We start from the raw sequence: 17,988 nt of genomic DNA on the forward strand, positions 1-17,988 counted from the left end.
TAACAGAAGTTTCTCCAGGTTTTTAGCTATTTAAGGTCAAACATTTGCATCATCTAATTTGAAAAAGTGATGTCACCTAGTGTCAAAGAAAACTGAATAGACACTGTGATAACAGAAAGTACCTGTATAATCTGCTTTTAGTTCTTCTAGTTCCACTTACTGGAAGGAACCAAGCAGGGAAGTCCACTTAAAACTACAAGACTAACACAATTTTTAGCAGAAAATGAGAGCTAGCTCCAGAAAATCCTTAAACCAAGGGACAAATAAAAGCAGAGATGAAGTTAAGAACAAGGAAGCTAGCTTAGCAATGTTTGGGAAAGCTGTGACACAAAAAAGAACCTATTTTCTAGGATAAAAATAAACACAAGTGAACAAATAGACAAAGACTGAGTTTCTGAAACCCAAATAATATTAAAAATTGAAAAGAACACACAGGAACTGTGGGTATATGAGTCAGGCAGTGCTACAAAAAGCCTTCTGAAAAAAGTCTATCTGGTCTACTCAAGGCTGTCAAAGCTGCTTTCTGTAGCACAGGGAATTGGGGCAAATGAAAGCCTATCACAAACTCTTGGTCTTTTCAATATAATTCAGTAGCCTAACCAGAAAACTTTGGGCCAGCATTAAACTTATTGTTCTTGAAAGGCACCTTGTTTTATCTCCTGGATAAGAACCCAGAACATCGCATCCCAGAAGCACCTGGCAGGAGCAGCAGCCTGGAAGAGGCTTCACTTGAGCTGTCCAGGGTGCAGGTGCTGAACAGGTCTCTGCCCTGGTAGGGTCTTGCTTGGGACTTGGGATTCTCCTCTTTTTGGCTTTCTAAAGAGTGTGCATTAAACCCTGAACAATTTATCCTTGATTATTAGCCTTTTGTTAATCCTGTTATTGAGTGCAGTTAGCCAAATATCACAGCAATGACACAAATAGATATATTAATACATTAAGTCTGTCTCAGGCAGCCAGGCCAGATTAAGCCCTTTTAATAGCTTTGACTCTTGGTCTTCAGGCAAGATTCATAGCTTAAAGACACAAAGATATTAATTTCAGTTTGTGTAAACAAAAAAAAGACCAAAATAAACCACAAAACAAACAAACAAAAAACCCCCAAAAAACAAAACCCCAAATCAAAACAACCTGAAATCCCTATTTATACAGCACTAGTGTCAATTTGCATACACAGTCACAATTGTACTGCTATCTGTTTTATGGTAAGGTTTTTCACAGCCCAATCAAATGCTTTGAGTTTTAAAGAATAACTGCAGCTGGCTTTCTTGTTCTTACTGGAAGAAGCAGCTTCCAGATTACTATCTAACACAAACAGTAATACAGAACAAACCTAAGTCTGTTTTTAAGGAACTCTTAACAATTTATCCTCCTGAATCTGGCTCAGCAGAAACAGCACTGTAAGTTTTCTAAGTCAGTTACTTTACTGTTAAATATTGTCTCCTTCAGTACCACCCTGGTCCTTTATTGCCATACTCATCTAATAAATTAGATCTCTCTTCAAGCCTGATTCAAAGTAAGTGGATATAAAACCTGAGAGATGCTAAACCATTAAGAGTGCAATAAATGCCCTTTCAGTTACATTTCGAGCTACATACATTGCTGGAATTGTACATAATAGCTATAGAGTCAAGTACAATTTAAAAATTAAAACAAGCCCTTTTGAATCGATTGCAAATTTCTGCATTCAAAATTGGGAATCAGTTGTGAAACAGTAATATGCTTATTAGGAAGTTTTCCAATAGTAAAATTAGTTGTCAATATAAAATACCCAAGAAAATAGATGTACTTCCATTAAGAAAGAATAAATAGATAAATAGTTGTTTTCCAGCACATTGTGTGAGAAAAGAAAATGCAATGTTTAAGTGTTGCATACAACAATAACTGACTGTAATAGCTGACAAAGCATCTTCTCTCTATACTTACCCCTCTACAAACAAGTATTTGTGGCAATATTCTCAATCCTCAGTTATAGGGTTCAACTGTCATACCATTCCTTCCAGGGTGAGGAAAGCACCATTAAAATTAGCCTGCAGTTTAAGAGTTCCTGCAGAGGGCTATAAATCTAACAGTTTAAAGATATGAATACTGAGATTACAGAAAGAGCTCCTTTCCTTCAGCAGAGGAAGGAATACTTGTCAGTAATATATGACAGTTCCTGACAAACAGGATTATGCTTTTCAAAGCAGATCTGTGAGTATACCAAAAGTTGTGCACATGTGGCTCACTGATTTGAGTAAAGGTATCCTCATAGTGTTGCAGCTGTACCAGTAGCTTAAAAAGGTTCCACGCATGTTAATAATAACATACCTACATTTATCATCACTGCCTGAAGGAGTACAATATGGTAGAGAGAAACTACAGTAAGGGAAATAAATGCAAGAAAAACAAGGTACTGATGTGAAGCTTTCTTCCTTTCCTATTTCTATAGGAAATTTCATGCCTGAAATTGAATGACAAGTGTGTAATTTTGTAAATTTACAAATCTGTAAGGCATAAACAGAAAACTGACAGGATCAGAATATTAACATTTAAGTTCCATGCTTTAATGCTACATGTACAGTGCATTTACCCAGTTAGATCTTCCAGGAAACAAACTAAATCAGTTTTCACTTGTGTGCACTTCAAAATACTGCTAACAAAAAGGAAAAACTACATCACAGTTTTCAAGTTTGGGGAAATGCCAGATAGAAAAAGTGGAGACAAGGAAACACCTAAGAATAGATACCCTAAAACAAAGAATTTAACCAAAATGGCCTCTATTCTCTTTATATAGAGCTAATTATCTATTTCACTGTGTTTCTCTTAAGTGTTACTCCTCCATTAACAGCACAGATATAACTATTGCTAGATAAAACCAGGATAACTAAGCTAAAATCCAAATTAAATGCAATACCCCAAAATTATGTCCTCCTTGGAAAAAAACATCCTAAGAAAAGACATAAAAAATGAGTATTTTTAAGAGCCAGGTGAACCAGTATTCCTATAGATATTTTTGTTTCCAATAGCACTTCAGTTACTGATACTGGTGTTGTGAACAATGTATCTCACACCCACTGAAAACAGCAAGAAGCTCCCAACCCTCTCTACAAACACAGCTTTATAGTGTTACAGAACCACAGTTTAAAAGCTTGGAAAACCACTGTATCAGCACACATACCATGAATCCCGATTCCCTCTAAGAGTAATGTAACAAACGCCACCATTCCCTACAGTCTTTTCCCCCCTCCTCTCTCTGCCTTACAAATTTGGCATCCTTTCCAAGGATTTCCTTTCAAGTGAACATTTCCTGGGGTGCTGATTTCTCACTCATTTTAACTCTGCATCTTCATGGATAGTGTCAGGCCAGCCACATGTTGAATACAATCATTTGGTTTTAAACATACTTCAAAGAATGCTTGCATGCTACAGCTACCAAAGTTTTACAATTCAGAGTAGGCTGACATGGGAGGCAACTGTTAAAACAGCCCAGAAACAGTCCAAATCCATGATGGAACAAGGATGCTACACTCTCATTCACTACCACACTACACCTGCATTTCTTCTGAATAAAGTTTTAAAGCAAAATGTAAATTTATCCATTAAATTTAAAAGGTTGGTTTACCTGCACACCTGTAGAAGGAAGTCACATATACTCACCCAGCCCACTAAAAGGAACTCCTGCCTTCCAGCTCCAAATCATAGCATGGTTTGGGTTGGAAGGGACCTTCAAGATTCCCCCTTGACACACCACTGCATGGCCTTGTAAAAAGTCCCTTTCCAGATTTCTTGTAGGCTCCTTTTAGGCACTGGAGCTGTTCTAAGGTCTCCCCTTCAGGAGCCTTCTCTTCTCCAGGCTGCCCCAGCCCAGCTCTCTCAGCCTGGCTCCAGAGCAGAGCTGCTCCAGCCTTCACAGCATTTCTGTGGCCCTTCTCTGGACTCACTCAAGCAGGTCCACATCCCTCCTTTGTTGGGGACCCCAGATGGGGACTCATGAAGGCAAAGTAGGGGCAGAGAATCCCCTCCCTCAACCTGCTGGTGATGCAGCCCAGGACACAAGTGGTTTCTGCGCTACAAGAACACACTGACAACTAATGGTGAGCTTTTTGTCAACCCAGCCTGTGGTTGTGCTTCAACTGCTCCAACCCAGGTGCTCATCATTTCCTTTTGGCTTCATCAGCTGAACACAACTGTTGTCTTTACAACTGGAGAGACACAGTGGAGACACAAAGGACAACAACCTGGGCTGAATATGTCATTCCCTACGCTTGCACAACATAAAGCACATCATTTGCATTAGCCTTCTTATTTCTTTGTTGGCAGCAGAACTAGTCCCACATTTCCAAGGAACATTTCCTCCACTCCCTAGTTTTATGCTGTCACTGGATCTTGGTCTTTATCAAGTGTGCGAAATCCAAAGTTTATTTTAGCACACAGCTTATTATGCCGGCAATGGAATCTGTATTTCCTCCAAACCGAAAGCTATTTCAGTATTGTATTTTACTTCAAAAGCATTTTAAACACTTCATTTTTTCACATCCATGGTTACGAAGCCACCAAGTATTATCTGTCTTTGAAAATGTTATCGCTTACAAACCACACAACTTCATGGATATGAGACATTTGGATACAAACTAATCCAAGGCTGAGCTTTAGCAAACATACAATTAAAGCTAACTGAAGTGTAATAGAATTCAGTCCTTCAGAAGTGAGGCAATGCCTGTACACTTGTCATTTAGTATCTAAATGTTAGTCATCTAGTATCTTAATGTTGGGACAGCTGAATTAGATATTTAAAGGGCGTTTCTTTGACAGCATATAGCCCTTTTACATATGTGAATTTCATGCTGTTTTCATTCATTTCATGCTGTTCTAGAAGATCATTTCTCTTCAGCCAGCAACAGCCTTATGGCTTTACTGCACGTGTGGAGCAAGTATCTGATTTCTTTACACACCACCTCAAAAATATGGAAGTAGTTTTACAGTTATATTATTTTGGAGTTGTAATTTGCTAATAGAATAACAAAGCTTTAACAAAATGTTGGGTCTTTTTTGTTTTATTTTAAACTCAAAGAATCTACTCATCATATATTTAGAACTACTCCCAGTAAGTAAGTATCTTACTCTACACTGATCTGACTGCCTCTAACAACCATATCCATGGATAAGGGGGGCAACAAACCAAGCCACTCAAACCAAACCTAATTGGCCATTATGGTGGCAAAATCACAACACTGAAAACTTAAAAAGCTCTAGAATAAATGTGCCTATCTAACCCTATATTTGGCACTTGACAGCTGAACTCATTAATACCACCTTTCAGGACACTTCATCAAAATCACCTCTGAAGATGAATCATGCTTATCCAGTTTGAGACTATAGGAGCTGTGAGTCAGTCACTGCACAAGCATAACATGCCTTCCAGTATTCAGAATGCAGATGTGTGATTTTAAATTCATTCTTCCCAAAGGATAGCTAAATGCCCAAGAAAATAGCAAATCTTCAAGTCTGGCATCTTAGGCCACTCCAGTCATCCTTGCTGATGCAGCAAAGACAATGAGAAGAAAGGGGCCTGCTTCATGGTGAAAACAGTAAAATGATCAGAGAGAACTGCTTTATACTACTGTCACTGTTCTTTTTATTCTAAAGATATCCACTATTATCTCTCTGAAATGTGCTCAACTGATGATGCTCTGCTCTGTTTGGTAGGGTCACAACATTTTTGCAAAACAGGCAAGCTTTCTTCCTGATACTGGAACTTCAATCACCATTTGTGCTCAAGAATCAGAGAGGATTGATGTTCTTCAGTTCGTAAGAAGTAAAACTGATAGCTGCAGGAAGTCAGGATTCAAAAGCAACACAATTTTCAGGGCACTATTTAGGCTTCTTGGCAAGGAGATGGTTTATTTTGTAAGTTTTCTGAAATGCTATAACCAGATTGCTCTAGATTTCATTATAAGAGAAATTTATTAAGATTCTCAAAATACTGTCTGTGTGGTCAATCTGCAGAAAGCACTTCTAAGGAGACCTTTCTTTTGCTGCATATGGAACACTGAACCAGTTTTGAATTGCTTTCATGAAGGCCACAGTTAGAGTACACTGTGATAGGTTTTGTTATAGCAGTACAGAAGAACTGCATTTAGGTTGTGCTCAATGCAGTTCAACAAGAACCCATCCTTCAGTTTTGTGTCAGATTCAATAATCCAAGGCAGGTACATCTGTATTTTAATAAGACATTAAAGAAAGGGTCCCTCTCCTTTTTTGCATTGAGTTCTGACAATTTAAAACAAAACCATGGTAAGTGCCATGGTAACTCCATTTCAACTCAAGCAAATTCATATACACTATATTTTGTGAAAAGAATTCCAGGAGAATCATAACTAAAGTTTCTTTTTTTTCCCCCAGAATAGCCTTTATGTATGTTCAGACAAAGTGCTAGTATTGACATAATGTAATTTACTAGTATTTATATTACTCCAGATGCTCAACCTCTCACATCTAAAAACTCCACCTCCAATTTTTAGAACCATAATGAAATTACAGTATAAATCAATCTGACATAGGGACTAATTATGGTAGCCCTATTAGGAAGTGTTTTGGAACACCACTAATTTTAAAAGCCATTTACAGTTGAAATATTGATAAATAATTGCTTTATATAAATGACACTTCATATGGAGAGCCAAATAAATTGTAACAGCTCATTTTTTCTTGCCATTACTCTTAGGTGAATTCATTATAAGTCACTAGAAGACATGCAAAGTGCATGCCAGATGAGAACTCTGTATTTATAGCACACTAAGTCAGTCAGCAAACAGAATCTACTAAAAATATCCACAATGGCATGCAGCACACCCACCCTTTGGGGACTATTCACAGGCTGTGGTGGTCTGATTTTTAGACAGGGCAGAGAAGGAAGAAGAAAACACCCAGGTAGGTCAGCTCCTAAAGATGACTAAAAGTAATAGAGTCAAATCCCACACAAGATCTGGCTTTCTTCTTGGCAGGCAGGCAGACATCCTGAGCCCTGCAAGATTTTCCTGCATGCTTCCTGATCTGTCTGGTCAATGGTATGCAATTTCCATACAGAAAACAGAAGCATGTCCTGAGTCAAAGTGAGAACCAGCCTCATTCTTTCTATGGCTTACACTCCCCTGTTTGCAAGCATCAGAAATTAAAAGCCTAACGAACAGAGCTCTGGATGGACACAGAGGAATCCTTATGAAAGTTAGAATGGTCATGTATACAAAGGAAAGGTGGCCTTGGGAACACAGGCACTTGTTTAGGAAATGTCTAACCAGAGTAGACAGCAAAAACACCTTCCTGGGTACTTAAGAAGTGCTCTTCTGGTTTTATTCAGGTAATTGTGGGTTTTATACAAGTTGTTTTCTTATGACTGATGAGATACATGTCTTTAAAGATAGTCCAAAATATAGCACTCAGAGCACTCAAAGGTTTCTCACTATTTCTTTTCATAGGCTCAACATCTGCAAGAACATGTTCCATTACCTCAGTAAATGAACACAATCTGTAGCAATGACCGTATGTCTCTCCTGAAACTAATTAAACTATTAATGAGCAGCACAGACACTGCAGAAAAATCCTGAAAAGAATACAAATTGGGTTCATGCATCTGCAAATAGCAGGGAAAACCTACCCAGAATTTTTCATACCATTACTCAGACCTGAAAAATGTCAAGCAAGGCTACGACAGCAAATCAAGAACATTTTACACGATGAAGTTTTCCACGAGCAGCTGGCAAGAATGGGAGAGGAGAACTTACCCAAACAGATGGGTAGGCAGCATGTTTTAAAAATAGCTGTGAATTTCTAGCAGTGACAAAAGGTTTTCTTTAAAAGACAAAGAAATTACTTGGGAGGTTGGTGGAGACTAGTCTGCAATTATGAGAGAGAACATGAGGAGAGAAACACTGTCGGGATATCAGGGTTGGATAGGTATTCAGTAGACATTAGAGAAAGGCCTTTGTTTGAACTGGCACTGCAAAAGCTCAATTGGGTATTATCACTTTCTTGATAGCCAAAAGAAATATTTGTATATGCCATTACAATTAGGCTGTTTCCTTTACTTCAGGCCATTAACTATTTACTTTTCTCTCCTAAATGCAGTGCTGCCATTTTTATTATTTGGCTTCTCCTAATGCAGGAGGAAAAGACAAAGAAACCCTTTAGAGATCCTCTATAACTCACCTCAGTCCTTATTCCAGTGTCCCAAGCCTCTCATCATCATGGAGACCTATCTCCAACTGAAGGAAATGAAACATGGCTCCAGGGGCTTCATAAGCTCTACTGAAGATCCAAATAGTTCTTTTAGCTTTTTTGTCCAAACACTTATCATTTGAGACTAAAAACACTCTCCCGATTGAACCAGAGTGTGTGGAAGGTGGACTTTTTGCTGTTCTTTGCTATCCCTTCCTTAGGAGAGTTTACCTCTGCTGCCAGCTGGGAACTCTCTGCTGCCCACTGTACATATGCAGGAACAACAGAAGAGCCCACTAAATGCAGGAACAGTGAGACCCTGAAAAGAGATTGGATTCCTCAAACCCATCTGTCAGAACAGCTCTTCAGAAACTCCTTATCAATAGATTTGCCCTTGGACTGCTTTCTTAGCACAGTGAATTTTTCAGTCTGTATTTTGGTTAATGGAATGGGAGTACCTATCTTCAGAGTTAGCAAAAGTAACTCCTCTTTCACTTTGGAATCAATTCACTGATATATCTGAACACAAAAAGAAGCATGCATCTGTCTCCCCCCCAGTCTATAGTTACTGTGAATTTACATGTACGCATACAGACATATCTATATTTCTACCAGCTTTCAGACTGCTCTCCATTTTAACCTTTTTCTAAGATCAGCAGACTTCAGCCAGCCTCTCATTGTTACTGCTCTCCTTTTTCCAAAGTGGACAAACATGGATATGATTGTGTTTCACTGGTGCAGACAAGCAAACAGAAACAAATCAAACCACCAGAGACAGCCTCTTGGCTTTCCCTGTTCTGCACCTTGTATAGAAAAATTACAGGTTTTATTAGAGCCTTACACTCTTCCCTCACATTCTGAATGGTTAGGAAGTAATGTAGAGGAATATTTATTGTATCAAAGGTTTGCTGGCCTTCCTCAAATACAAAAAAAATGTCCAACTGCCAGGAGGAAAAGATACATCAAGGGTACCAAAGCATCCAGACCAAAACTGCAATAGCAAGTTTCACTGCTTCTAACATGGCTCATGCAGACAGGATAGCCAAACAACCTAATTGCACAGCATGCTTCCCAACACTTATCCCACGTCAGGGGGCAAAGATCTCAGAATGACGCCTTTGGCTGGCAAAACAGGGGCAGTGTTGAAGTCTTGAAGCATTTATGAGCTTCACAGCTTCTCAAAGAAATAGTACTTGTGTGATACTATAAGAGAAGGGCAAGGAAGTGACCAAAAGATGGTCATACCCCCAAAAAAAGGTGTGAGAGAGATGGAGAGAACCTTAAGAACATATTCAAACCTACCATATAACTAAACAGATCAAATGGAAAACAAAACAAGATGCAGCTTTCTAGCCAGCTAGAGACATGTCTAGAAAAGTTATTTTCTGACACTTCATGTCATTCTTCTGATATCTGCTCCCCACAATCCAACAAGAAGTTAAAGTTATAACCTGAGGCTTTCATGAACTTTCCTCTATAGAATGAAACATTCATTCATTACTTCTACCAGCTAGTATTACAGACAGATGCTATTATAACATACCTATCAGGTTCTACCCACACTGTTATGTACATTCAGCAGCTGACAATAAATCCTGCACTGTAAAGTACTTCATAAAAAGTCTTATCCTTATTTGACTTGAGAAGAACCTAACAAACTTCCTTCTCCTAATAAAGTTGCACAGACAGAACTTAATCTCCAAATCATTATTCCAAGTCTTGACAGAGGCCTGAGAGTTGTCAACAGTTATATCTGATAACGCTATATATTTAAAAATCTCTTTATAAAATTGCATATGACTGTATAGAACACAACCAGAGATTCTGTATAATGCTTGTATGGTCTCTGCTCAATCAACATGCATGAAGATCTCATGTGGAAATTTAAAAGACTCAACATGTAAAATTTCTGCTATCTTCAGTTGAATTTTTACATATTCTTCCCTAAAACTTTTAAAGACAAAAAAGAAAAACATTTAAAGACTTTATTCTTGTCTTACAACAACATTCCCAAGAAAAGATTTAAATCTGAACAGCAGAAGGGTAGTTGTATCAGTCCTCAGTATGGACCTATTGGAGAGGGTCCAGCAGAGGGCCACAGAAATGATCAGAGGGATGCAGCATCTCTGTAATAAGGAGCAGCTGAGAGAGTTGGGGTTCTTCAGTCTGGGGAAGGCTCTGTGGAGACCTTATTGTGGCCTTTCAGAACTTAAAAGGGGCCTGTAAGAAAGGTGGGGACTTTTTAGCAGCGCCTGTTGTGACAGCATGAAGGGTGATGGCTTTAAACTAAAAGAGGAGAGATTCAGGCTGGACATAAGGAAGGAATTCTTTACAATGAGGGTGATAAAATCCTGGCACAGGTTGCAAAGAGAAGTGGTGGATGTGCCATCCCTGGAGATGTTCAAGGCCAGCCTGGATGTGGTTTAGGGCAACCTCATTTAGTTGAAGATGTCCCTCCCTGCTCGTTGCAGGGGGATTGAATTAGATGATCTCTGAAATCCCTTCTAACCCAAACTATTCTATGACCCTGTGAAGAACAAGCTGCATTGTAACCACAGCCATAACTTTGCTGCAGTGCTCAGTCTACACAGGAATCTTCATTGCCTAACAATACAATGGAAAAACTGTGGAGCTCAGAGCTAACTCTTTTACATGCTGTTCTTAACAGAAGGTAAGAATATTTATTTTGGGGCTGGGAGCGAGGGGAAGTCCCATTCACCGAGGAACAGAACAGGGAAGCTACTCATCAAAATTCCTGATAACAGTGTTATCGCCTTAAAGGAAGCTGGAACTCAGCACTGCCTTGCAAGAAAGCATCTGAGCATCACATCACGCGTAGGTTTGGCCTCTGCATCTGGGAGTGCCATAAGATCTTATGGAATTTTGATCTCGCTCTGCTTAATGCTCCAAGCCTATTCCAGGCATGCTTGCAGCAAGTTAAAGACTTCTTTTGGGGTTCTAATAATTCAGTGAATTGAGCTTTCCCTGAGATAAGACATAAGGTTACACTGCAGAATTTAGTCTGTTATATATTGATCATAAAGGTGCACTAGCCTGAGGAACATCAGACCCTCACAGTCAGGAAGCTAGTACCGCTCCTGTTAAAGGAACACAGAAAATAACTGACCATGGTATTTCCAATACATTAACATACGTTATATTGTTGTTCAAATGGCATACTAACAAGCACAGTATGGATATAAGTATGTTACATTGGAGAATTAATATTTATGCACTACTTTGGCATTCAAAGCTGCTCTGTAAAAGTGACAATAGAGTGTAATTCACTAATGGCACATTAATTACAGTCATTTAACAAATGCAACACCCAAGTGTCACTGACTGAGGAAGCCAAGTAGTTTGCCTAAGAGCATAAATAGTCGGAGATTCGGTTCAACTTATGTTCTTCTTGGTCTTTTTTGTTTTAATTTTCATCAATTGTTATGCTAATCCTCAAAATTCATTGCAGTATTTTCCAAGATAAAAAGAAACAATTTGGCTAATTTGCAAGTTACAAAACAAGGGAGGGGACTTCAAGCATGTTTATGATACGCAAGATAAATGCCAGATACCACACCTAGACAAGCCTGAGCAAGTTGCCATCAGGACAAAAACAATGCTTCAAGTTATTTTTCACCATGCTGATGCTACAAATGGATGATCTCCAGTGGAGCTACTTGTTCCAAGCATCTAGTTACTGCAAGGAATCAAGAAAACACAAATGAAGACAAGTGCCTACATTCAGTGTGATGTGGAGTACATGTATCAATGGCATCACAGAATACTTAAATTGAAAGGAAGAATAATGTCTCAAGTGAGGCCTTCTTCACAAGTGTTAACAGTATTACAATTGAACAGCTATTTATCCCAACAAGAAATACTAAGTTTTTAGAATAGAAGAAGCAAGTAGATTTGTTACCATCTTGTGACTACATAAAGTTAATGTATTTTCAGACTTACTACTCATATTCCTACATACAGCATTCCTTATTTGTTAGTAAATGAAGAGAGGGTACACTCTTTTCCTGCACTCAGAACTTTCCATCATTCCAGCCTCTATCCTCTTTAATATGCCAATTTCAGAGATTCGCAAAAGAGAAAATATAGTCTAGCACAGCAATCAGTAGCCTATTACATGCCATAGGAAAGTACGAGCAAATTCAGAGTTATTATGAAGCAAGCTTCCTCCATCTGAATAAACAGTTTCCCAGGTTATTGATCCCCAGCACTGCATTTACATTTAATCCAGTCCCTCCTGGCAGCCAGGTAGGTTGCAAGACAACCTTTAAACAAGAAGAAAAGTTTCACCTTTGAGCAACAATTGGCTACATGTTTTAATGATTCCCTTGTGCTTAGCACAAACTGCACAATAGTCCATGATAGGGCATCCTTTCATCACTAGGAGAAAGGTATGCATCTTTCTTCCCCCACAAACTACCTTGACAGTATAATGAGCAACCTTGCAACAAAACACTCCTACTGTGCAGCCTGGCAGTATGAGAAGAGTTATGCTTTCTTAAGGGCAAATATTCCTTTATAATAAAAAGGTCTGAGAGCTTTCTGTTAATGTTCAACCACTGTGCTGATGTTTAGATCTAGGAAGTAATAGCTATGCTGCCTTTAGGTCAATACACCAACAACATACAAGTGGCAGAACCCTTGTGAACCCTGTGATGGCCAGACTGGAGAGCTCTGCTTTGGCTGAGAACAGGATGCATGACAGAAAAGAATATCCAGCATGCTACAAGATCCAGAAACACAGGAGTTTTACATTAGATTCCTTTTTCCTCAAAGAGAGCTTTGGGGGAAGTTGGTTAGTATTTACACAGGTTCTATTACCAAGAAAACAAATCCATTAAAAAGTCACCTTGCACCTTAATGTTTGGTTTACATGAACAACAATGAATGAGCAGTACTGAAAGCACCTTGATAGCAGTTTGCAACTTACAAGCAGATTTTCAACTTCAAGATAAAGAACTCAGGCGATAAAATGCTAGTCCTACACCAGTCCTATTCATCCCAGTATCACACGAGACACAAAAAACTATGACAATTTGCTCCACTTTTACTAAGCTCTTACAGGGCCTCAGCTTCTCATTTAATTCAGAGTTTAGCTGCCTCAAGTATTTCTCTTGCCTCAAGAGCACATCCTTAAGACTACACCGGTATTGCAAACCTGTACTTCAACGGCACGGACAGCTATCCGGCTATACTCATCTCTTATGAGGGAGACAAAGAAAGTTTAACTTCTGCTTTCCTTAAACAGCTTTAAAAACCGAGAACGCGAGACCTTACAAAGAGGAACAAGCATCAGTCACATGTTACATCAGTACCTAAAGAGGGGTTTGGTCCGATTTTAGAATAAACGGCGGAGACACATGATCCAATTAAATTCTAATTATGTAAGTAGTAGGCAAGAGTACTTACACAGACACTGATTATAGCTATTAGAGTCTAAAGTCGCCGGCCACAGAGGCTCTGCTTCCTCTTCGCCGTCCCGACCCCACTACCGCGGGGTTAACACCCTCCACCCCCTTCATAGCTCTCGTTACAAACAATAGGAGACACTGCCCTGAAAACCCCATCTCCAAACCGTGCCCCCTCTCCAGCGAGACTGGAAGAGCCGCCGCTTACAACAGTGATGATTTACTGCCCATCCCATTGGGTAGGAAGAAGCCCCCCCCCCCAACCATCACCACCCCACGCCCTCCCGAGCCCCCAGGGCACCGAACCCCTCCCGGGATGGCGCTTACCTCCGAACAGGTGCGGCGAGAGGTGAGCGGGCAGCGAACCGATTACCAGCCGGGGCCCGCCGGAGGAGCCGCTGCCGCCCCCCGCGGGCCGCTCCCGGCCGCCCTCCTCCGGGGTGCTGCTGACCGAGTCCTGCGAGCCGTAGGGGCCGCTGCTGTGGGGGATGTTGAAGGAGGACTGCGCGGCCCGGGCCCCGGAGGCGGTGGCCCCCCCTAAGGACCTGCTTCGAGGGGCCGACCCCGCGGAGGCACCCCCGGCCACTGCCGTCGCCGCTCCTCCTGCTGCCGCCGCTGTCGCGCCGCCGGGAGCGGCATGAGGCGCCGCCGCCAGGTGCGCGTACCGCCCGCCTGCGCCGGCCGAGCGGCCGCCGGTCCCGTTAGCGCCGCCGCCGCTGCTGCTGGAGGAAGGTAAATCCCCGCCCGAGTACGCTCGGGTGCGGCCATTGGCGGCGGTGGGGCTGCTCTGCTTCGCACCCATGGTCCTGCCGCCGCCTGGCGCTGCCCGGTGCCCTTCGCCGCCGCCTTCCCCGCGGCGTCCTGGGGTGGTGAAAGTCCGGCCCCGGCGAGGGCGATCCGAGGCGCGGGTCGCGCCGGGGAAGGGGGAGAGGGTGGGCAGGGAAACAGGAACGGGTCGCTTGGTGGGTCGGTGTCGAGAGGGGAGAGCCTCCCGCCGGGATCCGGCTCAGCTGGCGGCCCCGGCGCGGCCGCTGCTCGCGGATCTGGGGCGCCACCATGAGCTGCTCGGGACGGTGCTGGCTCCCTCCGCACGGCCGCTCGGCCCCGCTGCTGCCGCTGCTGTGCCCGTGACCGCTGCCGCCATCCTCCGCCGCCTCTGCTGAGCCCTACGGGGGGCACCGGCGGCAGCAGCGCCGCCGAGGCCGCTCGCTCGCCCGCGGCGCGTCGTGCCTGTGCCGAGGGAGGCGGGAGGGGGCGGTCACCTCACCGCAGCCGCTCTTCTACCGTGTCGCCATACTGGGGGCGGCACCAGCGGGCGGGACAGGGAGCGGTTACGGCGGCGGCAGCCCCCGCCTCTCCTTCCCACCCCCCGTTGACCGGCGGGGAGCCGCGTCCGCAGCCTCACCCCGCTGCTCACGGAAGGTGCGGGCCGAGACCGCTGCTGGGGCTGCCAGCAGAGGGGATGGTACCGGAGCCTACCGGCGGTGGAGGGTGGGGGGCGGCTACTGCGAGGAAGGAAGCCCGGGGGGTGCCGGAGGGTGTCCCCGACGCGGCAGGGGTTAGGCGGTGATGGTGGCGGCCTTTGAGGGCGGCCGTTGGCGGTGGTTGGAGGCGGCGGCGGCCTTTGGGGCCGGGCTCAGAGCCGGGTCCCACCAGGTGTAGGAGCAGAGCGGGCAGGGCCGGGTGGCCGAGCGCAGGGTGCAGCACACGAGGCGGCCCGTTCCCTCCTGGCCTGCCGTTGTAGCCTCAGCACAGCGCCAGGATGCCCGGACTCCGCCTCTGGCGGGCCACGCCACGCTTCGGCTGAGGGCGAAGGGCCCAACCCGCCGCTCCCCGAGCTGAGGCTGGGCTGGGTGCGGCGTAAGAGCTGCTTACCTCCGTCGAGAGCCTTATCGTGTATCTCGGCTTCAGCTCTTGAGGTTTGCTGTGAGTCTCGGTTCTCGTGGTATATGTAGGGGAGAAGCTGGACAAGAAGGATGAAAACCTGTTACATCTTCAGGTTCGATGTAGGAGAATCCCCTAGACCTTAGTCTCTCAGAGAAAAACTCCCATTATTATTGATGAATATTTTACCCAAGGATTTGACTAACACTGAACGGTTTGGGTTGGAAGGGACCTTAAAAGAGTTCATCCAGTTGCAAACCCCTTCCACTAGATCAGGTTGCTCAGTTTATATGAGCATGAGTTTATAGGAGCACAATTCCTACCATGGTTCATCCGAGGTGAACTGCTTTTGTGTATGGGTTGTTGTCTGCTTTACCATAAAGCAGTGCTATACACCATTTTGGGACTCATCATCTAGGTAGGGATTCCAACTACCTGCATGCCTGTGTCACTATGGCATAATACCTGTAATATTTTACAATTAATATAATAAAACAGATCAAAACCTTAATATATGAAGTATTATGTAACACTTGTACTAGACATACTGCATGTACATGCCATTTATTGCATCTATGTTATATGTATTATGCATATGTAATGTACAACTAACATATTATGTATGGTGTGTTTGATACTCATCCACATATATGAAGAGGTGCAGAGGCCTCCCTTTCCCCCTCCTTTCACCATCTCCATTTTACAACTACATGTGCTTGCTTTCTGGCATCAGTGTAGCTCACAGTTCAATTCGCAGGAAGAGGTTCTGGGTATGGCAGAGGAGGTGATGAGCCCTGATTCTTCATTCTGACACTTCCAGAGAGCTAAGATGCTCTGTGAACCCCATGTAGAGGATGCTGCTGTAAATGGCTGTCAGTTTTAGTAAGAGGCAGTGATTCCACAGCTGTCTCATGAACAGCTTGGTCTTTTGTGTGCTGGGCAGACAGCTGGGGTTGATAATCTGCCGTCCCAGGCTATGCCATCCCCACTTGTGAATTATAAGCTGCAGTCCCTGCTACAAGTGGTGTGTACCCCAAGATAGACCAAGCATTAACACTTTCTAGTTCAGTTTCCTACAGAAAGCGGTGTGAACATCCTGTCTGCTCTACCACAGATGCTTTCGAAACCCTTCCCCAGCTTCAGCCAAATCTCTGAGACTCTAACAGTATAGAAAATGGGTGAATATGTAGAAAACAGAGATCCTATTAATGTTCCCACAGAAGGAAAAGTTAACATAGGAATTCCTATCTTGCAGGATTCCAGGAATCCGCATGGGCAAAGGATGTTGCAAACATGACTCATACTTTCTGCTGCTCACAGAATGCCTGTGGCATGCTCAGCACTATCCAGGTTTAGAGGGCAGCATGCTCAATTTGATGGAGTTTGTAAAAGTTCCACTACTGAGTACTGGTGGAACTTGTCAGCTGCTAGAATAAACAGCATTTTGAACATAGTACATTGCTACACAATGCTACAGTACTTCCTGTAATTTCTTTACACTGGATCTAAGAGCTGAGCAGGTATTAAATACAGATTATATCTGACTGTGAATAACCCTTTATTACATTTAGGATTAAATGATACAACTCAGGGATGGGGAAGCCCTCAAGACATCCAGTTATTCAGTCTTACCTTTAACAGAATATCTGATTTTCTCAGAAGTCACAACAACAGGACAGCCTGCGTTCCCTTCTCAGATTGTGGCTATTCCCAGTGCAGTGTTTCCTTGGGAAAACAGACTTCAGCCTTTATTTTGCATATAGGGCACATATTTGCAGCTTTCTTGTTATCACGTGTGCCTCTAAACAGGACAGGTACCTCAAAGAACACCCACATCTTCAGAGAAGCAGTATGACATGCTTCTGAGCCAGCTCTCTTCATTTCTTCCCTCTGTCTTTCTCAGTTCCTCCTAAAAATGGTCCAACTTAACTTTTCTACCTTGGAAATCTGCTTTCTATGGCCAACAGAACAGTTAGGTTTTCAGGATAACACTTCTAACAAGTGGCTGTCTACTACCTGTTATGTATTGTAGAGGCAAGTTCCTGGCACTATAACCTCCAGAAGTAATTTGCATAACAATTTCGATTGCCTTCCCAGCACAGAAAATAACCAGTGACAAGAGGAAATGGTGCAGAGAGAATTGATGTGACCACATTTCCACAGATCTCAAGGCCTTAGTGGAAAGCAGGTAGTTCTATAACAAATCACTCCTGTAGGCCTATATGGACGAATGCTGTTATTACTCCTGTAAAAGCCCATCTAGGGAATCTTATTCAGACTTAAATAAGCACAAAATAACCTTCTTGATCTTTGTCCAGGATAGTGGAAAAATAATGGTTTAGACTGGGTAATACTGCTTGTTACAAGCTGCAATACCTCCAGTTCTGGTTACACTACCTTGTCCATCAGCAAGGGAAAATAATGAACTTGTTTCTTGACCAGTTTCCTTGCAATACCAGGAGGCAGGTGTGCCCTCAGCATA

The 17,988-nt window shown here is 42.9% G+C and overlaps 1 protein-coding gene across 1 annotated transcript in view; it reads right to left on the minus strand.

Moving 5' to 3' along the window:
• ZNRF2 (zinc and ring finger 2) overlaps positions 1 to 14,829 on the minus strand; it is a 49,315-nt gene extending 34,486 nt beyond the window's left edge. The window contains exon 1 of the mRNA XM_034063288.1: positions 13,950 to 14,829. Coding sequence (XP_033919179.1) covers positions 13,950 to 14,424 — 475 coding nt within the window. The 5' untranslated portion in view covers positions 14,425 to 14,829. The remainder of the gene's footprint in view (positions 1 to 13,949) is intronic.
• Positions 14,830 to 17,988: the final 3,159 nt, after the last annotated feature.

Source organism: Melopsittacus undulatus, chromosome 1, assembly GCF_012275295.1.
Source record: "Melopsittacus undulatus isolate bMelUnd1 chromosome 1, bMelUnd1.mat.Z, whole genome shotgun sequence".
Lineage (NCBI taxonomy): Eukaryota > Metazoa > Chordata > Aves > Psittaciformes > Psittaculidae > Melopsittacus > Melopsittacus undulatus.